Source organism: Chiloscyllium plagiosum, unplaced genomic scaffold (assembly GCF_037043375.1).
Source record: "Chiloscyllium plagiosum isolate Xiang-an unplaced genomic scaffold, Cpla_swu_hap1 HiC_scaffold_19, whole genome shotgun sequence".
Lineage (NCBI taxonomy): Eukaryota > Metazoa > Chordata > Chondrichthyes > Orectolobiformes > Hemiscylliidae > Chiloscyllium > Chiloscyllium plagiosum.
In genome coordinates this window covers 18,481,273-18,508,188 of record NW_028270157.1, presented here as the reverse complement: position 1 = coordinate 18,508,188, position 26,916 = coordinate 18,481,273, and the positions used below count along the sequence as shown (strand labels likewise).

The following is a 26,916-nucleotide window of genomic DNA, read 5'->3' as shown; positions in this document are numbered from 1 at the left end:
GGATTGGGCCAGTATGGTAGGCCAAGTGGTATTAGGAGAGAAGACTAGGAAATGGGGAATTAAAAAAGAACTAAAATTCTGCAATTGTGAACATTAAACATAGACAGAAGGACTGGTTTCAAGATTTTAATTTTTACTTCCATATTTAATTAAGAGATCACAGTAAAGCTATTCAATAGAGGTTTTTTCAAATATCTTGAAGATCTTCAAAGTTTGGGTGAAGATTTGTAGCTCGGGTGCTCGTTGTTGTGGTTCTGTTCGCCGAGCTGGAAATTTTGTTGCAAACGTTTCATTCCCCAGTCTAGGTGACATCCTCAGTGCTTGGGAGCCTCCTGTGAAGCGCTGCTTATGCTCGAAATGTTGACTCTCCTGCGCCTCTGATGCTGCCTGATGGGCTGTGCTTTTCAGCACCACACTTTCGACTCATCTCCAGCACCTGCAGTCCTCACTTTCTCCTAATTTAATTTAAATACCATACGAATTATAGTATTCATACTATAAATAGCTGAAGAGATATAAAATTGACAGTGTTCCAAGCAATTTTCTCCGATTATGCCATGGTTGGGTCTGATGATGATATTTGCAGGCATGTGATCTACAAGGTCACATTGATTTGTGGTGTACAAGGTTCAAGTTGGAAGTTTGATGTAGTATTTTCTACTTTTTGGGACAAGTCCCAGCTACAATGAAGTTCGGCAACCTAGGCGAGAACAAATGGGTTCAATTGACATTATTGGTTCACCAGAATAGGATGTATTACAACAATTCCCCAAATTACTTCCACACCTCCCTCGTGACCTGGAGTTTCTTCCCTAGCAGCACCATGCATGGAAATGCAACCTGCAACAATTCAAGAATGCAGCTCAACAACACCAGCTATATTGGGAATGCAAGTGGATTGAGCTCAGTTCAACCTCATCAAGATTGCTCCATCAGGGGCCAGAATTGTTCTATTCTCCCACTAGAAGATTTATTCCCAGTGAATTCAACCCAAATTACAAGTGTGCCCCCAAGGGACACAACTAATTCACACTTAAAAGATCATTTAAAAAGGAAGCAATTTATAAATGGCTCAATTTTGCAGTTGTTTGATGCTTGTGGCTGAACTATTGACACAAGATAACATCAGCTGCAGTATCAGCAAGAAATGGACAACCAATTAGAAGATACTCACACATGCATCCAACTGCTCTGAATCCTATTGAAGATTGTTCATTTGTCAGTGAATTTTACGGCCAGGCAGCTGGGTCCGGCCTGTCTAGGATGCCTCTACCATGGGAAACTAACCAGGAATCTATATGGCTGAGATCAGCATTGTAGGCCTGAACATTTCTGCTTTTTATGGCCGTATCTTTATAGGTAATGTGTTTAAAGTTCTCTCAGCCACTTTGGCAGCTGCTGAGAAAGGCAGATGAGGAGGTATAGTGGCTAGTGAATGGGTGAGGGGCTAGGGTGGCAGCTGGAGCAGTCAGGTGCCAAATGTGTAAAGTGGTACAGATGGAGGGTAGGGTGGGTCAAGTGCCTAGGAGTAGGAGCAAGCGAGGTATGATCAGAGGAGAATTGAGTGTCTGCAGCTGGGATTGGAAAGTCAGTTTTATTGTTAGCGAGGAGCTGGAGAAGATTTTAATCCTGTAAAGTTTCCTGGCTAACTATAAAGTAAGAAATTTGAAATCCTCCAATGCCTCACTCTCCCAGATGCTCCGTAATTGCTCGGTAAGTTTCAGCTTCCTGAGCAGTTCCCACATAGTCGGCACTTCTTAGAAGTCCCATTGAGTATAGTCTAACATACTGTACATCTCCACTATCTGGAGACCAGATAATTTGGAATGAGCACAGCGATTTCTCAAGAAACAACAGGTCTGGCAGAATCTATGGAGAGAGAAACCGAATAAACATGTTCATTTCACTAAGACTCTTCCCCATACTGAAAATTCAGGCCTTAATATCCTTCGCTTTCAACTTAAATTGCCAAATAGTGAAGTAGATGATCGCATGGATATTATAACAAGGATAAACAAGCTTTAGAAAAATTGATATGATTTTACCACCATGGAAAGATTTGACGTTTCATAGTGGGTTAAAGTGACGTCCTATTAAAAAGGAAATCCTGATTTCATGTTTCAGTACTACCTTTCATCTTCCAAACAGGTTGCTTTAAAAAAAAACGGTCTTGCGCAGTAATGATAACTGATCTGATTCTACAACAAAACGTTAACACTCGCAACAAATCAACTTCATAGCATTTTAAGCGTTTTGTGGCGTAGTGGCATAGTCCTTATCTCTGGTCCAGAAGATCCAGCTTTAAGTCTTACCTACCCTCAAGGTGTCATTAACATGTCTGAATAAGATTGCTGCCAAGGGAGGGTCCTTGGCAACAATAATTAACTGTTTCGGACCAGATTTATATCCCAATTATCCAGGTTCAACTTTCCGGGCGTTTTAAAGTGAAACGGAAAAGTAGACGTGACAATTTGTGGGTGGCGCTCAAGACCACACCCTCTCTGCAGAAGAAAATAATGGTTCGCGCAATATTTGGGTCGAGCTGCAGCTTTCAGTGAAGCGTAGTTAGACTCTGCACTTGCTGATTCTGTGGTTCGGGCAGGCAAACCCTGACTCGATGTCCAGCTTTCTCGCCCGTGAGATCAGAATGGATCACAAACCCTTGCATTTAATTGCGGCAGCTGATCGTAACATGGGGATCGGCATTTCTGGAAACTTGCCGTGGCTCCTACCGTGAGTTTTCACTGCTACAATCAACCTAAATGTTCTGATAGTGTTATTCTATATCTCCACGGCATCCATACAGTGGGAGTGGGAGTGGGGGAGGGAGGGGGAAGAGACGCGTTTCATGGGCTTTTAGACTTGGATATGGAGGGAATTGTCAGAGTAGATAATGTTTTCTGGAAATATTAAAGAAATTTTACGTCCCATAATGAGCTTTGATATTAACCCCCACGGTGGCCTCCCGGGAGAGGAAACATCAATCAGAATGAGGAATTTGGACTTTGCAGATTAAAGCTTGAACTCATTCTCTCTTTGCATTGGAATTTAATGGTCTTTGATGCGACTGTTAATGTTATCAAATGTTGGCAATGCTACTTTACTGCCTTAAGTAGAGCCACAGAGCTGTACAGCAGGGAAACAAACAGACCCTTTGGTCCAACTCTTTTTGTGCTGACGCGATATCCTAGACTGATCTAGTCCCATTTGCCAGCACTTGGTTCCTCTCCCTCTAAACCTTCTTATTCGTATACCCATCCAGATGCCTTTTAAATGTAAATTGTGCCAGCCTTCACCACTTCCACTGGCTGCCATTCCACACCTGCACCACCCTCTGCATGAAAAAATTGTTACTTGGGTCCCTTTTAAATCTTTCCCCTCTCACACTAAACGTATGCCTTCTCATTTTGGATTCCACTACCCTTGGGAAAAGACTTTGGCTATTCACTTTATCTATGCCCCTCATGATTTTATATGGTCACCTCAGCTTCTGACACTTGAGGGAAAATAGCCCCAGTCTATTTAGCCTCTCCCTCTCGCTCAAACTCTCCAACACTGTCAACATCCTTGTAAATCTTTTCTGAACCTTTTCAAGTTTAACAACATCCTCCCTATAGCAGGGAGACCATAATTGAACATAGTATTCCAAAAGTGGTCTGACCAGCAACATGACCTATGTAAAGTCTGTGCACTTTTCTTAAAACTGTTCTCTGCATAATTGGTTGTAAACCTTTTTCTGATAAAGTTCTACTCCTTCACTGTTAACACTCTAACCGTTCCCACCAAAGTGAATTTGATGGTAGTACTGCGAGGGTGTCAGGGCTTGGACCAAATACATTCTCGTCTCAAACTGAATCTGGCGAAAGCTGACAGTGCTGTATACACGTGTTGCTATCTATTATGATCCCAGTCCAGATTGCCCAATTTATGTTATCTCGTTAGGGATCACGAACATGTGAGAATAAGTCACACCGTTCCACAGTTTTAAACAAACAACAATAAACTTTGGTACACACAAAACAATAATACAATCAATACTACATGAACAACTTGTTTATAACAGCCAGAATTAACGTGGTAAATATGGGTGTTAGACTGTGAGCCAACACCCCACGTCAAATGTGTTGGTGACATTTTGTCTTAGCAACTACCTACCCCTCAAACTAATAACAGAATTGAATCACCAAATCTCATTAAACTTCATAAGGGATCACAATTTTTCACTTTTCCTAGTCTCATTAGGTGTTCTGTCGTGGATTGCCTTGATGACTGACTGTTCTCAGTCTGGTCTCCTTTCCTGGGTTTACACTCCTCTGCACTCTAATTCTGTACTTTACTGTTCATTCATAATGTAACTCCAGCTTTTCGTCAACAGATAACATCACTGAGTTGGTCCTAACCCTCGGTTTATTCCTGAACTTCAAACTTGTCTCATTGTGAGCTTTTCAATCCCAACTCCCTCCATTGCCCTGAAGTATTAATGTTCACAGTCCTCTTTCAAGCCCTTCATTAGGTTCCACATATACAGAGTAAACAACATTCTCATTTTATTTTAGTTCTCTTCGACCTCTTCTGAATTTGGACTCCAAGACTTAGCTGCCTACTGATTCCTAGGACAATTTCTAACAGCACAGAGCCAACTAACTGGTTTCCAAAACCCATCTGGTTCATTAATATCCTTTGTCGAACGGCACTGACTGCCCTTACCTGCTCTGGTTACGTGTCACTCCAGAGCCACAGCAATGTGGTTAACTTTTAACTGTGCTTTGGGTAATTAGCGATGGGCAATAAATGCTGGCCTAGCCAGTGACACCTACATCCTTTGAATGATTTCCTTGTTTTTAAAACAAACTGCTGTTGATTCCTCATTGAATCCCCCACACTGAATCCATATGGTTCAATTGTCTGCAAATACAGCTAACTGCAGCATTCTTAACATAGAGTCTGTTTTTTTTTCTCTCTCTCTCCAGTCACATTTCCTGCCTGTAATGCTAGCATGTCTCTTCAGTGACTCATAAACTGTCCTGAGTAACCTATTGAAAACCTTGCAAATACCCCTCCCCTGTGGCTGGGCAGAATTAAATGTTACTAACATTCACCATTATGCTGTTGGAAATAAGTGTATCCTGAAGATCATATTTTCACAGTGCTGGAAATGAATTTGTTTAAATGCTGTATCAAATATCATATCTGATCATAGTCTTCCCAATGTTTGGATCATGTTGTCAGTGTTCAGTTTAAAACCAGTCTTTAACATACATAGAATCCCTACAGTGTAGGAACTGGCCCTTTGGCCCAACAAGTCTACACTGACCCTCCGAAGAGTATCCCATCCAAACTCATTCTCCTATTCTATTACTCTACATTTACCCCTGACTAATGCACCTAACCTACACATCCCTGAACACAATGGCCAATTCACCGAACTTGAACATCTTTGGATTGTGGGAGGAAACCAAAGCACCTGGAGGAAATCTACATAGGCATGGGAAGAACGTGCTCCAGACAGACAGTCACCTAAGGCTGGAATCAAACCCACGTCTCTCGCACTGAGAGACAGTAGTGCTAACCACTGAGCTACCATGCCATTGTTAGTTGCTTCCTTCATTGTCAGTGTCTTGTTCTTCCTAGCATGATGCTAGTCTGAATTTATTGTTACACCACTGATGGGAAGAGTGCACTAGTAATCAAGCCCCACTATTCCATGAAACATTTCATAAGTGTAAATGTCTTACTAAATCACTAAGATTGTTGCATTTCTTTACTTTTACTGTTATCAAGGATAAAATCAGAGTCTCCCACCAGGGTTTATCAGTAAACATGAAAACTTATTTATTATAAACAAACTTGCTGTATAAAAATGGCAAAAGCAATTAATGACTACTGTTATGTAACTTAAATTACATCCTCAATTAAATCTAAACATGCACACATTAGTATAGATAGGGTACACACCTCCGCAGAGATATTATGGATGGGTAAAGTTGTGCAAAAAAGAATCCTGTGAATTAAGGATGGAATGAGATGACTACAATTCTTTTGGTTTCTGTTGACAAGATAGGCCAATGGAAGATCCTCCTTTCAGGCAGCTGATCAATTAGAGCTAGTCTTTTTATTGAGTTAGGAGGTCAATTTTCAGAGCCCTATGAGTGTTTCCCTTTTCTCACAGAGCAAAAGGGGAGCCCTGCTTCCTTAAAAACCTCTCCACAACTGTGAGGGTTTTTTCCAGCTTCTCTTGACAGTCTCCTTTCAACTACACTCCTCCCCAGTCTGTGGCAAGATAGGAACAAACAGTCCAAAACCTTCAACTCATGATTCTTCCAATAATTTCAGAATTTATCTTGTCTCTCTGAACATTTCTGCTTTTCCAAAGTACACAACTTTTTGTAAATGATAAGTGAACCAAAACAGAGTTGTACTTTTGACCCAAACATTCCAAAGTCATGTAGTAAACACCCCATATCCCAGACATTATCTGAAACTTCCATTTTCTAGTCTTTGTTCTAAAAATATACATGGGTCTAACACCACTGGCAGTTCATGGGTGTGTCTACCTGGTAAACTGTTGCCACGAATTGCTGCCATTCCCAATGACGTTGTTTTGATAGGAATTTTATGTACTAACTATGTTTCACCAGGTTAGCCAGTGTAAATATTTAAGGCTCAAAAGGGCTGATTGGGGAACTATAAAGTCATGCTGGAGATATGCAGATGGCAAGTGTGGGATCAAGACCCAGAGATTGTTCTGACCCAAGATTATCTTCAATGGGGTTAAGATCCTGTCCATTATATCATGAGTGTTCATTATATTGTGGATTCTTTTCTGCAGGAATGAACTTAATTACTTTCTTTCGAAGATAACTACTGTCTCTGATCCAGGTATGTGACGATAATGCCAAGAAATAATGTAACTTCAGACTCCTTATTCCTTTGTACAAGTGATAGTTTGATTAGTTTGGAATAAAAATAATTTCCCCCAGTAAACAAAGCTGAGCTGAAGGATAGAACCCATAGAGACTGCAGGTGAAATATTCCCAGCTGATGTCTGACATTAGAGAATTGGTGAATGCTGACAACTCCTAGATTCATAGTTGTTAGAGATGGACAGCATGGAAACAGACCCTTCGGTCCAACTCATCCATGCTGACCAGGTTTCCCAAACTAAACTAGCCCCATTTGCCTGTGTTTGGCCCATATCCATCCAAACCTTTCCTATTCATGTACCTGTCCAAATGTCTTTTAAATGTTGTAACTGTACCTGCATCTACCACTTCCTCTGGCAGTTCATTCTATAAACAAACCAGGTGACCAGTTCAGCAACTTTACAAACTGGGCGGCACGCTGGCACAGTGGTTAGCACTGCTGCCTCACAGTGCCAGAGACTCTGGTTCAATTCCCGCCTCAGGCACCTGTCTGCTTGGGTTTCCTCCCACAGTCCAAAAATGTGCAGGTTAGGTGAATTGGCCATGCTAAATTGCCCATAGTGTTAGATGAAGGGGTAAATGTAAAGGAATGGGTCTGGGTGGGTTGCTCTTCGGAGGGTCAGTGTTGACTTGTTGGGCCGAAGGGCCTCTTTCCACACTGTAATCTAATGTAAAAGTAACATTCAATTTCATGATGCAAATTATTTAACATCCTTGAATTATCATCTCTCAGACTGTTGAGAATGTTCTAGAATGGCTTTTTCTTATTTGTTCCATGGGATCAAAGATGGCAGGCAAAATGGATTTGGAACAACGAGCTGCCTCTTAAAAAGGGAGGAGATCATTCAGGTCTAGCAATGATATATCATAGAATCCTTACAGTGTGGAAGCAGACCATTCAGCTCGTTGAGTCCACACTGACCCTCAAAAGAGCATTCCACCCTACCCTGTAACCTTGCATTTTCCCATTGCTAACCTACCTAACCAGTGCGTCCCTTGACACCAAGGGCAATTTAGCATAGCCAATCCACCTAGCCTGCACACAGAGTCAAAGAGATGTACAGCATGGAAACAGAACCTTTGGTCCAACTCATCTTTGGATTGTTGGGAGGAAATCCACACAGATACAGGGAGAACTTGCAAACTCCATGCAGTCACCCAAGGTGGAATTGAACCTGGGTCCCTGACCCTGTGAGGCAGCTGTGCTAACCACTGTGCCACACTAAATACACTCCCACAATGTGGCTAGAAAGGGTAAATAAAACCAGAGCGCCCTCAGTAACAGAGATGGAGAGTCAGACCAAACACAAAAGATGTATGTAATGTATACCAAGTTGATAATAACAGTGAGAATCAGGCTGAATGCTGTAAATCCAAAGGGCAATGAAAAATAAGAAATAGACAAAGAGCAGGTATAAAAAGGGACTGTCAGCTAACATGAAAAAAAATCCAAACGATAAATATAAATATTGAAAGAGCAGTTGAAAGGAGGATGGAACTAATTAGGGACCACAAAGTTATTCATGAGGAAGTACTGTTGAATTTGAGATTTTCATGGTCACAGTTACCTAATATAGACAGCTGGCCATTTATAAGCAATTTTCAGATAGTTTATTGAGTTTGTCAAGAATCAGCAGTTTAGATAGAATGCATTAATTATCACAGAATATCATAGAATTCATACAGTGTAGAAAGAGACTATTTGACCCAGCAGATCCACACCAATCCATCCCCCTACCCTATCCGTATAACCCTGCACTTCGTATGGCTAATCATCTAGCCTGCACATCCCTGAACATATGGGCAATTTAGCACAGCCAATCCACCTACATTACACATCTTTGGATTGTGGGAGGAAACCAGAGCACCTGGTGGAAACCAGACACGGCGAGAACATGCAAACTCTGCACAGACACTCACCTGAGTGAGGCAGCTCTGCTAACCACTGAGCCATCATGCCACTGATCAGTCAAAGTATACGACCATGACAATTTATCAATGGTTCATTGATACCAGAGGACAAACAGACTGTTGGCATAGAACGTGTTGGTTTCATTAAAGTTTTGAAGGCAGCATCCTGTTTTCTGGCTGAAATGTTAGGAACTCTTCCCTGGGTTGCCTCCTCCACTACTGGACAATCTTCTGTCTGGTCAAGACAGGGCTTATGCCCAAAACGTCGATTCTCCTGCTCCTTGGATGCTGCCTGACCTGCTGCATTTTTCCAGCAACATTTTTCAGCTCCCGGATAAGGACCACCACCTCCAAGGGTTGCCCAATGAGGACCACTCTCTGCCCCTGCTGACTTGTCATTTTATTTTGTTTCAAGGGACAGGTCACTTACTCTGGCAATCACTTGTCTGAATACACTTGGCCAATGACTATGCGGCAACTACCATAGAAGGCTAGTTACTCAAAGGTAAAGTCACCATAGTCTTACTGTTTCATTAGAGAGAGAGAGAGATGACTGGTGGTGATTTAATCTGAGGGTCATCACACCTCAGGCAAGGGGAAAGTTGTGAAGGAGAATCCTTCATAATGAAGGAATTTCTGAGTTCAAAGTCACATGTAGATCAGATTAGATTTGGATTTTATTTCCTGAGGGGCCTTAGTGAGCCAGATAGGTTTTTATGACAATCACCAGCCACTTTTAAATTCTAGATTTACTGAATTTATTTTCTGCCACAAGCCATGGTGAAACTCGAACCCATATCCTCAGAGTATTCACCTCTGGATTGCTACATGATGAATACACAACCACCTCCCTCAAAAAGGTGTAAGGATAAATCCAGCAACTGCTGGCAAGTCAGTGTATAAAGCTTTTAGAAGTGATAAAATTCACCATCCCTCGGACAAATGTGAATTAATTAAGGAAACCCAGCAAAAGTTTAGTAAAGGTAAAATGTGTTGAACTAATTTTACAATTAACTGGAAGGACTGATGAGGATAATGAAGTTGATGTGATTGTTTTGTATCTGCATTTCCAAAAAGCATTTGATAGTGCTGTGTATCAGCAAAATGTACCTGTGGAATAATGGATGGCAGCATGGATGCAAAGTTGTGTAAAGGAAAGATGGTTTTGGACAAGAGGAATGCTTATAGTGGGGATCCCCAGGAATAGGTATTGGGTCCACTGACTTGCTGATCTATATTAATAACCTAGATTTGTGTGTACAAGATGTAATTTCATGATTTGCAGGTGACACAAAATTTGGAAGCATTGAGAACCCATGAGCAGGATACTGATAGAGTTCAAGAAGGCAGAGACCAGATGGTGGAATGAGAGGACATGTGCAAGATGAAATTTAATACAGAGGAATGCAATGACTCCTTATGAAAGAAAGAACAAGGAAAGGAAACATAAAACAAAGGATACAATTCTAAAATGGGTGTCAGAGAACAGGATTATCCCTGAAGGCAGTCGTTCACCCATTGTTTGAGTTCATACTAAGCTTTGACATTTTTAGACTCCTCCAAACTGAGAAGGTAAAATGTTTTTTCTAATTCATTGAGGAATTGTAGCCTTCACTGGCTGGACCAGTACATCCACTTGACTCTTGAGAAGGTGGCAGTGAGCTGTCTACTTCAACTGCTAAAGGTCTTGGTGTAGAGGGACACCCACAATGCTGATAAGGAGGGAGTTCCAGGATTTTGAGCCAGCAACATTGAAGGAATGGAGATATATTTCCAAGTCAGGATGGTGAGTGGCTTGGAGGGGAACTTGCAAGTGGTGTTGGTGTTCCAATGTGTTTGCTGCCCTTATCCTTTTCTAGAAGGTAGTGGGTCAAAAGTTATTAACACATCAAAAGGGTGATGACCATCTGACCTATTTTCTCCAACTTTAATCCAAAATTCCTCTGAAATAGCTGCTACAATACACTTGGAGTTTAGAACAGCAGCCAGGGATCCAGGAAGTGCCATTGTTCTCAAGAACCTTGATGAGGAACGGAAGGGTAGTAATGGGCTATTCTACAGCAGAGAGAGGATGGGGAAAAAGGTGTGGCGCTGGAAAAGCACAGCAGGTCAAACAGCATTCCAGGAGCAGGAGAGTCATGTTTCGGGAATAAGCCTTTCATCAGGAACGTGGGGAGTGAGGTGGGGACCAAGGGGGGGCTGAGAGATAAATAGGAGGGCAGGGGTGAAGGGATGGTAACTGGGAAGGCAACAGGTAGATGCAGGTGGGGGTGATAGTGATAGGTCAGAGGGGAAGGTGGAGCAGATAGGTGGGAAGGAAGATGGACAGTTCAAGAGCGTGATGCCGAGTTGGAGGTTTGGATCTGGGATGAGGTGGGGGGAGCAGAGATGAGGAAACTGTTGAAGTCAACATTGATCCCGTGTGGTTGGAGGGTCTTGAAATGTTCTTCCTCCAGGCGTTGGGTGGCTTGGATTTGGCAGTGGAGGAGGCCCAGGACTTGTATGACCTTGGTGGAGTGGGAGGGGGAGTCGAAGTGGTCAGTCACAGGCTGGTGGGGTTGTTAGGTGCAGATTCTACAGCAGGGTTGATAAGCTGAGATGACAAGTAGGAACACCTCAAATCAATTAACAACTGGACTATGGCATTAAATAATTGAGGATAGCAGGGCAATTTGTAATGTCTTTAGCATCCTGCACTTCATAAATAGGGACACGGTGTGTAAAAGCTAACAGATTATGGTGAACCTTTATAAAAGTCTGTTTATGCCTCAACTGGCGTATTGTGTCCAGTTTTGGGAATCACACTTCAGGAAGGTTGTAAAGGTTTAAGAGAGGACACAGAAGAGTGTCTCCAGGAATGAAAGACTCAAGTGGATAGATTGGAGAATCTTGGGGCTGTACATCTCAAAGAAAGGTGAGACGCAATTTAGTCGACCTGTTCATTTACCACAGAAAGCTGATGAGGTTGGATCATTAAAGTATATTCAAGGCTGAAATAGACAGGTTTTTAATCAGAAAGGAAATAAAGTGTAATGAGAATAAGGCAAGCAAGTGGAGTTGAGGATTAGCAGACTGCTCGAGATCTCATTTGAATGGCAGAGAAGTCTCAATGGACTGATTGGTCAATTTCTACTCCTCCATCTTGTGGTCTTGTAGTCTTAATCATGAGGGGTCTAGACGGAGCAGATAGAAAACAAATGCTCCCATTGGTTGGAGGATTGAGAATCAGATGGCACTGAGTTAAGGTGAGTGGCAGAAGAAGCAAGGGGACACATGAGAAAAAATGTTTGTACACGGCAAGTGATTAAAGTCTGGAATGCATTGCCTGAGAGTTTGGTGAAAGAAGATGAAGTGATGGCTTTCAAAAGATGATTGAAGTAACACCTGAAGGGAGAGAAATTGCAGGGCAGTAATGGTAGGGTGTAGGACTAGTTGTGTTGGAGGGAGTTTGTATAAACATGTTGAGCTGAATGAAGGTTCTGTGATCTTTCTGTCATTCTAAATTAAACTGTTGGACTTGATTGAAATGTAGAGTGTGGATGTCATTTTACATTATTTCAATTTCAGGCAAGAAGAACCTCATCATCTGTGGTAAAGGGAGTGCCGTCAAGGACAGTTTATCTTTGCCAAACTGCTATTGTGTTGTATTAAGCAGAACATTGTGGTAAGTTGTACGAGGCTTGAAATAGAGACAAATGGACTTACACAAGAGATAAAGGATCCAATCTTCATTCTCTTTACTGGGAAAGTGGTAACTTGAAGTCCAAAGGTGAAGTGTGAGCCCTGAAAAGTTAGCAAGCTATGTTCTTAAAGGATTGTATTTTTAATTGGTTAAAATGTTACCTACTTTCACCTCAGCAGTAACACAACAGCCCATTACTAACTTTCCTTTCCTTGTCAAAGCTCTTGGACATCCACTGGATGCCTGGCCCTAAATTCCAAGTGCAAAATAGGAGCCATTTTTAAGATGCAAAATGATGAAAATTGGGGCTATAGGTCAGACTGTCATCACCCTTTGATATAAAAACCAAACTTTATCTTCCTAAATTGGCTGCCATTCAGAGGACAATCCCAAGAAGTTGACATTTAACATGGACTTAACTAATGGGTGAACTGCTCTGTGTCAGGGATTACCCTCATACACAGGATTGCCTCCCATGTTCAGCTAGCATTCTGAACTGTCAGGGAGTCTGAAGTTATTATGGCCCCAATTGTAGTCCTACACAGATAGGTTTTGAATGAGATGAAATCTACCCATTGGGCAGGCTCTCCCCACTCCCATAGTGAGGGAAACTTGAAGGGAGAACTGGGACAAAAGTTGGAAAGGATAGCTGTGTAAATTGACCAATGTGTTGCTATTGCTAGTAGATCTTGTTTGCAGGTAGGGAGGACTGGCAATGTTTAACCAGCAGCTGGTTCATTTACGAACATATGGATAAGGTGCAGGAATAGACTATTTGGACCCATGAGACTGCTCTGCCATTCAATACAGTCATGCCTGATCTGATCATAACTTCAAATCTGTATTCCTTCTCCCAATAATCTTTCAGCCTCTTGCTTATCAAGAATCTATCAACCTCTTTCTTAAAACTATTCAAGGCCTTTGCTTCAACCAGCTTTTCAGGGGGAGAGCTCCAAAGAGTCAAGACCCCCTGAGGCAACAATCTTACCTAATCTCTTTTTTAAACAGGTGTTTAAACAGTGACCCTTAATTCTAAAATTCTTCCACATCTTCTCCACATCCACCCTGTCAAGACCCTTCAGGATTTTGTATGTTTCAGTCAAGTTGCCTCTATCTCTCCAACGCCTGTCCAACATTTCCACAGTCAACGTGCCCCATTCCAAGTATTAGCCTAGTAAACGTCTCTGAACTGTCTCCAACATATTTGTTTAACCAAATGCTGTTGGCAGATTTGTAAGGTGGGGTGAGGGGTTAGTAGATGTCAAACCGCACCCCAGTGAGGCCAAAGCCTGCTAGGTCCTGGCACCGACAAGGTTTTTGATATTCACTCTTCCTTCCACAATGTGTGGTGAACCACCTGGTACTGGGGCTTTCCCTCCGCAATGATGGCCAGACAACTCTTTATTTAATGAAAGATCAAACCTGTTTAAGCGATCTGCTGAAGATGGAGCTGCTCTGATCGACCGAGGCAGTCCATTGGATTGGATTGGCCAACTCATCATCAGCAAATGCCAACTTGGAACCGGAGGCTGCACCTAACCCAGAGAGCCTGCATATTGAACAATTGAAGTTGGATGCTGTCTAGGAAGAATCTAAACTATAGAGGATAAAACACATTCCAAAAGAATTTATTGGCGATACTCAAAATTCTCAATCAGCATCCTTTCTCATGCCATATAAATTGTTCTTCCCTTTGAAATTTGGTATTTTTTCACCTGTCCTGATGAGCTTCAGTAACTCATCTCCTCTGTTAGCAAAATTTATTTTTTTTGATTACCAACATTACTTTCAAAAATAAAACAAGCTTATATCTACTTGCTAATTGAAAGAAAAAAAAGCCTTTACTTTAATTCTCCAGAGCTTCTGAGACTAAAGCATCTTCTACTTAATTCTTTGTTCATTGATCAAAGAAATGAATACTGACAGCAAAATCCTATGTGGCATTTATTTAAGAGCAGGTGAATGCTCGACAATGATTTAAATTTAGAAGTTATATATGTATCCAGGAACATGAGTGACTTTGACTTTTTTCTTGATCAGTTCAGTGCCTGACAATGCAGACTATCTCTGCCGGGATCTGACCAGTGCTATTCAACTTGCTTCAATGCCACCTCTAAGTGAAGAGATTGAAACAATATGGGTTATAGGTGGCGTCAAACCCTTTGAGGTAAAGCTGTGAAAAGTGTTTGAAATATTAGTCAGTGTTTATCACATCGATTTATGTCAGAGTTCTGCAGCTTAGTTGCCCTCCTGCTCTTTGGGGTGATGACACCATCACGTTATATGAGATTTGCACGGAAACCAGTGCTTTCTCCACATCCTGGAGAAATGTGTAAATTCTGATGATAAGCTGGTCCATTTACATGCAACTGCCCTCTTTCTGTTCTACAGAACTGTGAACTTCCTGTATTGAATAAATCTAGGCTTGAGTAAAGGAAACCATTTCAAAATTTGCAGACCCAAGAAAACTTGAAATTACTATGAACTGCAAGGACAATGTTGATAGATTTCAAGATACAGGCTGGTTGAATATGCTGACGTGTGGTAAACTCCTTAAGAATTTCAGAAGTTTCAATGTGATCGCTTCTCTGAGTTTTAATGAATACAGCTGCGTCTACTCAATCCCTTCTTTTTGGATAATCACCACATGGCAGAAAATGAATCCTTATTGCACTCCCTCTAAGACAAATATGCTCTTTCTTAGGTAGGGAGACTGAAACTAGACAGGGCTGTCTCCCTGAGGTGCAATGAAAGAAACCCTATTCTCGTTCTCAATACAACATCTAAATACTCCACATCTTATCCTTTTAACTTCAAGAACTAAGACATATTGGCCAAATGACTCTACATAGAGAAATCATTCTGTTCCTTTACTGGTTGTGTGTGTGTTTGTGAAGGGAATATTTAATCATTTCTAGTTTCATATTACAAACTGGCTTATCCAGTTTTTGCAACTTCACTGAATATGATTTGTTTTTTGATACATCAATAATTTTGAGTTGATTGAAGAAACATGGTTGATGAATTCCCCTATTTTAAATTTAGTGAAAGCATACAATCGACCTTATTGAGAATTGGGTAAAACAATTAAATGTGGAGCCAATAGAGTAGTGGGACAAGAGAAAGATGGTACGTTCCTTCCATCTGGGTCAGAGTGTATTGTAGTTTTCCAATCGATCCTACCTACCCCATTCTTTACACCTACCTGCCTATAGTTTTCATTGCAGGAGTATGCGGTCCCTGCAATCTCTAACTGGAATCCAAAACAAATTAAGATCATTAACCTGGTCCTAATAATTCCCTGCAATATAGACCGGTGACCCATCGTCTCAGCCAAACAGGTGGAGCTGGTTTGAAATTGATCTTTTACGTTGTGTAGTGTTGTGCTAAACTAACTTCTTTACACTATCGTGAGCAATTGTTTCCTGCTGTATAATCAAGAATTACTCAACATGTCATTGAGTAATTTGCTCCAGGTGAAGGAAGCTCTCTTTGTATATGTTACAGTAACCATTGTAAAGGCCCTTTAAAAGATCCTGTGCTGTGAGGGGATCTGATGATGTCGTAGCAGTTTCACTGATCCGGTAATGCTGAAGCCCAGGCTAACGCCCTAGAGACAAGGGTACAAATCCTCCCACAACAGAAGGTGACATTTGAAATCCATGAACAAAGCTGGAATTAAAAGCTAGTCTGACTAGTACACCAATGCCTTTTAGGGAAGGAAACCTGCTGCTGTTGTTTGGATGGTCTACGTGTGACTCCCCAGCAATGTGGTTGACTCTTAACTGCCCTCTGAAAGGGGCTGGCAATCCTCTCAATTCAAGGGTAATTAGGGATGGCCAACAAAATGTTAGCCCGTGTTTCAGGAAAGAAGAAAAAGGTTGCAAAGCCACTAATCAATTTTCTCTTTCTGTTCACAGGAGGCCATGAAGCATCCAAACTGTGATCGGATCTACCTCACACATATCATGGCTGAATTCAGCTGCGACACTTTCTTCCCAAAGTTCGACTGGAACACGTTTAAGCTGCTTGATGAGTGAGCATCAAAATCTTTGTTTTAACAGAAATGTTCCAGGTCAGAAATGAAGATCTGGGGATAGGGGTTATGATGGGATGAGGGGGTGGTAGGTAGATTCTGGTCACGGTGAGTGGGGAGTCTGTGAGAACTAGCAGAGGGAGGTGCAGTTTCAACATGAGAGGGAGGATCAGTGGGGGGTTGTCTTGGGAACTTAAAAACTGGAATGGGTGGGGATTGAGGTTAGCTGCCATTTAATGAGCTCTGAGGAAGGGTTGCTGGACCCAAAATGTCAATTCTGATTTCTCTTCACAGATGCTGTCAGATCTGCTGAGCTTTCCCAGCAACTTCTGTTTTCGTTTTTGACATTTTAATGCATTGAATCACAACATTATCACTCTCTGTTGGCTCACCTACTGAAATCCCTCAGACTCAGCCTTCAGTCTTCGTGGATCAGTCTCTCACAGGCTGTCCCAGGGTATACGAGAACTAAAGGCATTGATGCTAAGGCTGTTTTTCCAGAGTGCAGATGATGATTCACAAAGAATGAATGATTTGGAACTACCTGTAGGAGAGGCTGAAAGAGATTGATGGGCGAGTCAGGACAACACTATCTCAAATGCGAGTGGACTGATCAAGGCACATTCCCTATTTGTCGAAGGATATTCTGTACAGTGGTTTCACTGGCAGCCCCTCAATTAACTATCTCAGTCGGGTCTTCGGGAATACTTTGAAAACTTACTTTCTGAGGTTGGGAGAGACTGGGAAAGTGAGATTAGTTCCTCTGTCAAAGACAGAGGGAAGAGGAGAGAGTAAATAATTTGGCTCATGGATTTAATTGAGGCAGGTCTCTCATAGTGAGATATGATACTAACTGGAATAGGAATGGTTAATCCTCATACAAGGGCAGGTTCAGCTAGTAGGATAATGGAACACCGGTACACATTCAAGATAAGGCAGGTATTAGGCTTATGTTAAGACGTGCTTAGGTCCCATGTGGGGCAGGTGGTCATTATATTGAGAATTTCCTGCGGTCTCCTCCCATTTGGCTGTGAGAACTTTGATGCAAAGCCCAGATACCTGCTGTCAAAGGGCTTCCACAAATCTTCTGCCAAGATTACAGTTGATCAAGGAAAGCCTTGGAAAAATCCCCAGGGAAGGTTTCTGTGGATGATTGGGCTAAATGGGCTATCTCACATCTTTGAGTTCCCACCACCATATCAAAGGTATGCTCCATTGCATGGAATTCCTGTTCAAAGCGCCTCCATTTTCAGAGGTCTTTCTTCCCTCTCCTTCCTCCCATTTACTTTCAGTGAAAAGGGAGTTTAGCCATCTTGTCTCCACACTCTGAAATTCTACCCTAAACTTCCTTCAAATCTCTGACCTTCAAAAGATTCCTTAAAATCTGTCTTTTTGATAGTGGAAGAGTCTATGGTAATTAGTTCGGAAAAATACTGGAAAACAGCTAAGAACATATAGATTAGGAGCAGACTAGATCATTGGATAATATCATGGCTAATCTAATTGCTGCCTGAATTCCATGTTCTTGTTTGCCCTGATACCATTTCACTCCCTCATTATTTGCCTTGTGGTTTACAGGAAGTGATCATCAGTGTTGCTGATTATGTTCATACAGGTCCATGGCTTTTCATGTAAAACTTTTGTGTTTAGGTTTCCTGGAGTTCCAAGTGACATCCAAGAGGAAAATGGCATCAAATATAAATTCCAAGTCTTTCAAAAGGTTTGCAAAGAATAAATCTCAATATTAAACTTTGTGTGTGTAGTGATTGGAACCAGGTGGATCTTCTTGATTACGAGATTCTTGATTGGGGTTGTTAACCTGGGACACATCTCCGGGACACCTACACCAACCGACCCCACTGCCCTGTGGCCAACCACTTCAACTCCCCGCTCCCACTCTGCCGAGGACATGCAGGTCCTGCGCCTCCTCCATCGCCACTCTCTAACTACCTGACACCCAAAGAACGCCTCATCTTCTGCCTTGGGACCTTCCAACTACATGGCATCAATATGGATTTCACCAGTTTCCTCATTCCCCCTCCCCCTTACCTTATCCCAGTTCCAACCTTCCAACTTGGCACCGCCCTCATGACCTGTCCATCTTCCTTCCCACCTATCCACCTTCCTTCCCACCTATCCATTCCGAACTATCACTATTACCCCCACCTCGGTCTACATATCACACTCTCAGCTACCTTTCCCATTTATCTCTCCATCCCCTCGGCTCACAAGTCTTAGTCCTGATGGAGGGCTCTTGCCCAAAACGTCGATTCTACCTGACCTGCTATGCTTTTCCAGCACCCCACTCTCGACTTTAATCAGGAAGACCTGGCTGACCAATATAAACAGAGGATTCCATTGCATCTTGCACCTACACACACAACATGGATACCGAGGAATATGGGTACTATGGCTGTAAGGCAGTAGTGAGGGGGGTATAAATCTGTTAGTACTTTTTTTTTCAAACTTTTGTATCTTCTGCCCAATGGAACAGCGTGGAAGGGAGTATAACTGGGATGGGAGGGGTATTTGATTATGTTGGCTGCTTTCCCGAGGCAGTGGGAAGTATAGACGGAGTCAGTGGAAGAAACGGGGATTTTTTTGTGATGGACTGGGCTGCATTCACAACTCTGTAGTTTCTTTAGGTCTTCGGCAGAACTGCGGCTCCAACTGTGATCTTATTGAATAGCGAGCATGCTTGAAGGGACAGATGCCCTATTCCTGCTCGAATTTTTTTTTAAATGAAAGAAATGTTACACTTCCCTAGCAGATCTTCTCGGGACACCCAAAAGTGCATTAAAGCCAATGAAGTAAACGTAGTCACTGTTGTAATATATATCTAGCAATGATGTGGGTGACTAAATCATCTGTTTCGTGTTGATTAAGGGATACATTTTGGTCAAGAATTGAGAGAAAGACAGCGAAGTCTTAAGAGGAGGCAGTGAATTCAAGACAGACACGTGCAAAGGTTCAAAGGACTAGACAAGGGGGAAACTAAACCTATCAATAGCGGCAGAAATACCACATTACAAAGTTGAGCCTTGAATGAAGAGGATGCGTTTAGCTCAAGTTAATGGTTAAACGACGACGATAGGAAGGCATCCAAACAATGACATGGTGCACTGCAATCATGTTCTCAATAATTTAAAGATGATCTTGGCAGCAGTCCAATCATTCAAACCGACCAATAGCTCAGTATTACACTCTCGGGAACCTCTCACAGAACTAGAACACTGTTTAATCCTTCTACTTTGCCACGTTCACAGCTAGGGCTGTGTTGTCAGTCAACACAGAGATGGACTTTGGTTCCCCAGAGAATATTTATGGGATTTGTGAGACTAAATTCAATATTTGGCACAGCTGGAACTATCAGAAAGACAGTACACATATTAACAGGAATTTCAACAAATTCCAAGAAGGTCATTTAATCAAAGCAAGTTTTGTTACATTGGTTTCTATAATCTTGGAAAATTAATCATTGACACCAAGACAAGTCAGAAAGTATGATGTGAGGAAGACGTAAGGAGGTTGTAGATGTACATATGTTGAGTGAGTGGGCAAAAAGCTGGCTGATGGAAAATAATGTGAGCACATATAAAGTTGCTCACTTTGTACAGAGTACAAAGCACTAATATTTAAACAGAGAATGACCTCAGAATTATAAAGGGTAAGGGAGATTTGGGTGTCGTGGTAGGAGTCAGAAGCTTGTGAGTAACTTAAAAAAAAAAGGATTAACTATATTCCTTTTATTTGTAGTGCACGGGTCCCTTCTTATGAAAGCATATCACTTTTATTAAACATAACTGAGCCACAGGCTCAACTGGAAGGAGTTGTTAATGTAGCTAATGATACACTCTGGATTGTTCAGCAAGTGTTGTCCAATGGCAGAATCAGACCTTGCAATGAATATCCATATCTACTCCTTGTGAGAAGGCTGACAGGAAAAGTAACCACGAGCTTGATGGATTTGTTTATGAAAAATTATTAACAACTGGCACATAACAAGAGGCCATTTGATAACTCAAAGCTGTTTCACTCCTCAATTAGACCATGACTGATTTGCACATGGTAAACATTTTGTTTTGTTTTATATTTTCTGAGTTGGGGAGCTGTATGCAGAATTTCAGGTTTTCCTGACCTTTTAGGTGAATACATTGCTTTTTTTCCCCTAGTTGCCCAAATGGAATCTGCCAATCATTTTAAATACACCAATCTGTCTCTGGCTGAAATCTCATATATTCAGTATGTGCAAAACCTGAATACAATACGAACCGCAACATCGCAAAGACAGACTTTGGTAGACAAGAGAGTCAGGGGCAGCCAGGAAAATGTTATTGAGGCCACAATCAGAACAGCTGTGATGTTACTGAATGCTACAGCAGGCTCCAGGGGCTGAGCGTCCTACATACCTGCTCCTATGTTCCAGCTTCAAGGGCACATCTTGGGTTGACACACCCTGGTACTTACTGGCCGGTTAGTCCTCAATGCTCAAGGGAGCAACTGGGTTAAACAAGGGTCTCTCTTTCCTCCAGTTCATCTTTCCACAACGGACTTCAAAATCCTTCTTGGTTCCTGTGAGCAGTTCCAGGCTGTCTCTTTTCACATCATACCCTAAAGAGATCAGCCTCTTTATGCGACGGTGCACAATCTGTGGAGACAGCTCGAGAACTGTAGGGCTCGCTCTGACCTGTTCCACTGAAAACCCTTCCCGTAAAATGGCAGTGAGGCGCTCCTCCAATATGGGAGCCGAGAAGTACAGCAAGGCCGGGCAGCTCATGAAAATGATCTTCAATCCCTCATCAGTGCACTGCAATGACTGTCGACAGAATGCACTGCTTTTCTCCATAGTACTGAGGGATAGCTCGGCTATCAACCCTTTGAGCTTGGAGATGAGCTTTAGGAGCTCAGCATTGCTGAAGCCTAAGGATCGCAGAAAGGTCAGGTTTTCACACACCAAGTTTGGAGGTTTCAAAAAAATGAAAGGATTTTGGCTCAGCAGTTTCATTAACCAGATCCTCATGTCAGCCTGTTTACCACCCAGCAGAAGGTAGGTCTGCTGTAAATTCTCAATCACAGCCCTGTTCTGATCCACACCAGTACAGAAAGTCTGGGGAGAACTGACCAGCAAGCGACCGATGATCCTGTTATTTATGTTTAATGCTTGGAAATATTTGATATTGTCCTGTCGATTCTTGTGGTTTTTTATTGTAAAGAATGATTCTGGGAAGCGCTCAATAATTCTTGCCAGTTCCTTCTCATTGGTGCACAATCTGCCCCATAACTCCTGCTGGGCTCTGATTTCTGCTGGCTTGCAGAGGATGGCCTCAGGATATCGTTCCAAAATGAGGGCTACCTTCTTCCCCTCAACTCCTATTTCCTTTAAAATGCTGGCAGTTTCATAGACATAAACCTCGTTCACAAGCAAAACCCAGTTTTTCAGCTGACGAATCCTCGCTACGTCCACTGACAGCTGCTTCAGACTCTCCACAGTCTGTCTGTTTTCCTTTCGCTGTGCACTGGAGGCTGTGAACTGAAGGCAGCCTCTGTACAGTCCTTGGCTGCATAGGGCTGAAGGAAACCAATGTTCCCCATACCGTCCACTGTATAACAATCCTAATCGAAACATCTTCTAGAGAGAGCTGGATCTGAACATTTTCATATCACCTTGGACTGAAGGAAAGCTAACAGTGAAAGCTATGACCGCACAAGTTATGACAGCACATTTGAAGTGTTTAAAATAATGATTAGTTTTGATAGAGTAAATACAGAGAACGTTGACAATGACAGAAGGGCTGGCAACCAGAGGGCACCAATATAAGGTGATTCGAGAACGGTTATAGCACTTAAAGAAACTATTCGGCCCATCCAGCCTCTGCCAGCTCTCAGCAAGAGCACCTCAGTTAGTCCCTCTCCTCTCTCTGTCAACACTACACCTTCTTTTCCTTCAGGTACTTATATAATTCCATTTTGAAAGCCAGAGTTGGACCTGTCCCCACCATGTTCTCAGGTTGTGTATTCCAGATCGTAGAATGGATCTTGCTGTCTGCAAATTGTTTCCTTGTGTTTTTACTGCTTCTTAAGCAATGTTTTCAATCTGTAACCCTCTTGTTCACAATCCTTCCAACCTGTGGGAACAGGTTCCCTCTATTTATTCTGTCCAAATTGCTCATGGCTTTGAATATCTGTCAAAACTCCTTTTAACTCTCTTCTGCAAGGAGAGAGTTTCCTAAATTCTTCTGTCTATCTTCATAACTCAGGTTTCTCACACCTGGAACCTGTCTTATGAATCCTTTCAGCATTCTTTCTGAAGCCTTCACCTTAGAGCTTCTGAAAGTAGGGGTCAAGATCCAAAGTGGGGCTGTGAGGTCCAAGGCAGTGATGGCTGTTGAGGAACTCTAACTTATAATATAGGATCAAGAGTAGGCCATTCAACCCATTGAGCTTGCTCTACCCCATTTAATACGATCTTGACTGATCAACATATCAATGCACTGTCGTCATAACCTTTTATGCCTCTGATATTCAAACATTTTTTAACTTCTAATTTATGAATATATTCTAAATTCTGTACTCCAGTGTTTTGGAAGCTCAAAGATTCATAACTCTCAGGGTTGAAAAAAAAACATCATTAATGACATCCCCCTTATTGTTAAATTGTGCCCCTGGTTCTAGACACATCAAACAGTGGAAATATCTTATCTGCATTTACCCTATCGCTTTAAGTACTTCATAGTTTTCAATGAGATCACCTTTCATTCTTTGAAATTCTAGAGAATACAGTCCCAGTTTGCCCTCTCTCTCTCTCTTCATTGGACAGTCCCACCATCCCTGGACACAAGTCTAGTAATCCTTAGTTGCACTCACTCTCTAAGAGTAATATCTTCCTGGAAACAAAAAAGGAAATCAAAACGTACAATACTCAAGGTATGGTCTAACCAAGCTCCCATACAATTGAAGCAAGTCTTCACTAACGCTGTAGTCAAAACCTCTTGTGATAAAAATTAATGTTCCATTAGCCTTCTCAATAACTTACTGCATCTGCGTGTTAGCCTTCACTGATTTATTTGGCAAGGACACCCAAATACCCCATCCTACACTTTCCAACTTTTCACCAATTAAAAAACTCTGTATCTGTTCTTCCTACCAAAGTGGATAACTTCGACATTTTTCCACATTATATTGTCACATTCTTGCCTAATTGTTGTATCTATGCAAATCCTCCCAAAATCGCTTTACATCTTCCTCACAGTACACATTTCTGATAAGCTTTGTATTTTATGCAAGATTTGAAATATTCCTTTTGGTCTGCAAGTCTCCATCACAGATGTGTTCCAAGTACAGATCCTTGCAGTACTGTCCGAGTCATAGCCTACCAATGCTATTTAGATTCCTGGAATCATACAGCACAGAAGCAAACTCTTCAGTCCAACTCATCCGCGCGGACTAGACATCCCAATCTCATCCAGCCCCATTTACCAGTCCTTGGCCCAAAACCCTCTAAACCATACCTACTCATATACCTATCCTGATGCCTTTAAATGTTGTAATTGTACCCACATAAGCCACTTCCTCTGACAGCTTGTTCCATACATGCACACCCTCTGCATGAAAAAGTTGCCCCTCAGGTACTTTTTAAAATCTATACCCTTAGGTTTTTTAAATCTGTGCCCTCTAGTTTTATTCCTATTCTAACAGACAGTTTTATTCCTACACAGATGCTCCACCATGCCCCGTTCTCAGAGGTCGGAAAAGGTTTCAGAAGCACCAGCAAAAGTGTGGATCCTAACACAACTACTCCAGCTGAGGCCTAAGTGCTGTCTCACACATCTTTCCAATGCTCTGATTTGAGAGGTGCTGCAGATTCCATATCAGTTTCCTCAAGGGATGACCATGTGGAGATTGCGGCCCCTTGCCCACTCTGGGATTTCTTTTGGGCAGGTCAAAAGTGGGCCTTCAACCGCTCCCGGATCCCCTGGGCTCTGCCTCCAGGTCGCAGGCTGTCAATGTACTCGCCCCGTCCCATCGCCGCAGCAGGCTTCCAGGCCCTACCTTCTCCCGCAACCGGCCAATGGGAGGGCCCCATCCTCTCTCCGCCCCCAACTCTGGGGTGGGGGGAACAGGCCAATCCCGAAACCCGCCCCCAGGGAAACCCCGCTCCCTCTGGTGACGGAAATAACAGCCACACCCTCTCACTGTAGCCCCGCCCCACAGCGTAACACCGCTCCCTCTGGTGACGGAATAACAGCCACACCCCCTCACTGTAGCCCCGCCCCACGGTGTAAACCCGCTCCCTCTGGTGACGGAATAATAGCCACACCTCCTCACTGTAGCCCCGCCCCACAGCGTAACACCGCTCCCTCTGGTGACGGAATAACAGCCACACCTCCTCACTGTAGCCCCGCCCCACAGTGTAACACCGCTCCCTCTGGTGACGGAATAACAGCCACACCCCCTCACTGTAGCCCCGCCCCACGGTGTAAACCCGCTCCCTCTGGTGACGGAATAATAGCCACACCTCCTCACTGTAGCCCCGCCCCACAGTGTAACACCGCTCCCTCTGGTGAAGGATAACAGCCACACCCCCTCACTGTAGCCCCACCCCACAGTGTAACACCGCTCCCTCTGGTGACGGATAACAGCCACACCCCCTCACTGTAGCCCCGCCCCCATGGCCGAGGAGGGGCACAGCTCTCATTCCTGTCGCTCAGGCCCAGCCCCGCACAAACCCATCCACACACTCGGACACACTTTTCCCCGTAGCCCTCCCTCAGTACCTGAAAGCGCCGCACCCTTCACGGAGTCCGCCTTGAACCCGGTTCCAGTATTTATCTACGCCCCGCTCCTTCAACTCTAGCACGCCCCGGCCCGGAGCCTCGCGTTTGGCCTGCAGCCCCACCCCTGGCCTGTAGCCACGCCCCCTAGACTGGAGCTCCGCCCCCACGCCACCTGAAAGAACTGTTGATGCTGTCAGCCAGAAACAGAATTTGCTGGAAAAGCTCAGCAGATCCGGCAGCAATTCTAAGAACCCGAAACGTTTACTCTGATTTCTCTCCACAGATGCTGCCAGATTTGCTGAGCTTTTCTAACAATTTCTGCTTTTGTTGTTGCACACGATATATCCCTGCTCTACCCCCTTCAGCCCAAGTCTCTTTCCGCCCCGCTCAGATTTATAGTGCCCTATCCCCAAAATGCAATCCATCTCCACTTATAGCCCCAACCACAGTGTGGCCCCGCCTTCATGTATCCCGCCCGCTGTCAGTGGACATGCTCCTGTGGAATGTCGCAACTTGAACTGAAGCCCCGCCCCTTAGAATGTGACAACCTTGCACTGAAGCCCCGCCCCTTAGAATGTGACAACCTTGAACTGAAGCCCCGCCCCTTAGAATGTGACCACCTTGAACTGAAGCCCCGCCCCCTGGAATGTAATAACCATGAACTGAAGCCCCGCCCCCTGGAATGTAACAATCTTGAACTGAAGCCCCGCCCCCTGTAATGTAACTGCTTACAGTCTTGGTGAGCCCTCTGGGGTGTGGAATTTCTGTTTGAAATCGGTCGTTTTATCCGAAATTGCTGTAAATTGTGAACGGCTGGTGTCCTGCGCCCTCAATTGCCTTTCTTCACCCCCCCCCACTCCCACAGAACAGTAGTGTTTGCTCCCCACAACACCCGTGTTGTGTTTGTGTGTGTATGTGCAGCGATTCAATGAAAAGGCATCATGTGCAAAAGATTTTATTCAACGTTTCCCACCACCAGGCAAACCTCCATATGACCAGGGAATCAGTTACAACAAAGCCCAATATAGATAATGCTTATGTGAAAAAAAGTGAAGGGGCTGGGTAAGGATGAAATCAAAATAGAGTTGAGGGGTAATAAAGCACTTCATCCCTGTGGTGCCCGTGTCTCCGTAAAGGCGTGGCGAGTATTGGTGGACACTGATGCTCCATCTCCAATGAGACCTGGGCTTGAGCATAACTGCTCCATCTTGTAAAGACAAACCTAAGTAGCCTAACCAGATCAGGGAGTAGATTCATCTTTTGGTCTCTGTTGTGGCTCAGCCTTGATGGGTTAAGATTCCCTCTGAGTTCCTGGCACCTTCCCATACTGTAACCAATATCCCAGGTCTCATAGATTCCTTTGCTCTCAGGTAGGGTAGAAAGAGGTAGCTGGTGGGCATTAACAAATGCTGGTATGGGAACAAATAGTGGTTTACACAGAAGCATGGAAAATAGGAGCAAGAGTAGGCCATTTGGCCCTTTGAGCCTGATACACAATTTATCATGATCAGTGCTGATCACCAAATTCAATAGACTGCTTCTGATTTCTCCGTCTCATTTGATGCGTTTAGCACTAAGTGCTATAGCTAA

General features: G+C 43.1%; 2 protein-coding genes across 3 annotated transcripts; one reads left to right on the top strand and one right to left on the bottom strand.

Annotated features, from left to right (window-relative positions):
* Positions 1 to 111: 111 nt before the first annotated feature.
* Positions 112 to 25,718, bottom strand: mterf2 (mitochondrial transcription termination factor 2). Of its 2 annotated transcripts, none has more exons than XR_015760385.1 (2): positions 25,327 to 25,718; positions 112 to 700 (listed from the first exon to the last, which is right to left on the bottom strand). XR_015760385.1 is itself a non-coding variant. In XM_087997079.1 (2 exons), exon 1 carries the CDS (start codon positions 22,176 to 22,178, stop codon positions 21,027 to 21,029), a length of 1,152 nt encoding a protein of 383 aa, XP_087853205.1. In that variant the 5' UTR covers positions 22,179 to 22,748; the 3' UTR covers positions 112 to 700; positions 20,962 to 21,026. The 2 variants fall into 2 exon arrangements, 1 of the variants encoding a protein (XP_087853205.1); XM_087997079.1 differs by lacking the exon at positions 25,327 to 25,718 and adding an exon at positions 20,962 to 22,748.
* On the top strand, positions 2,415 to 18,314 carry LOC122559801 (dihydrofolate reductase). Its single transcript, XM_087997080.1, has 6 exons — positions 2,415 to 2,733; positions 6,830 to 6,879; positions 12,402 to 12,498; positions 14,557 to 14,683; positions 16,437 to 16,552; positions 18,203 to 18,314. Exons 1-6 carry the CDS (start codon positions 2,618 to 2,620, stop codon positions 18,285 to 18,287), a joined length of 591 nt encoding a protein of 196 aa, XP_087853206.1. The 5' UTR covers positions 2,415 to 2,617; the 3' UTR covers positions 18,288 to 18,314.
* Positions 25,719 to 26,916: the final 1,198 nt, after the last annotated feature.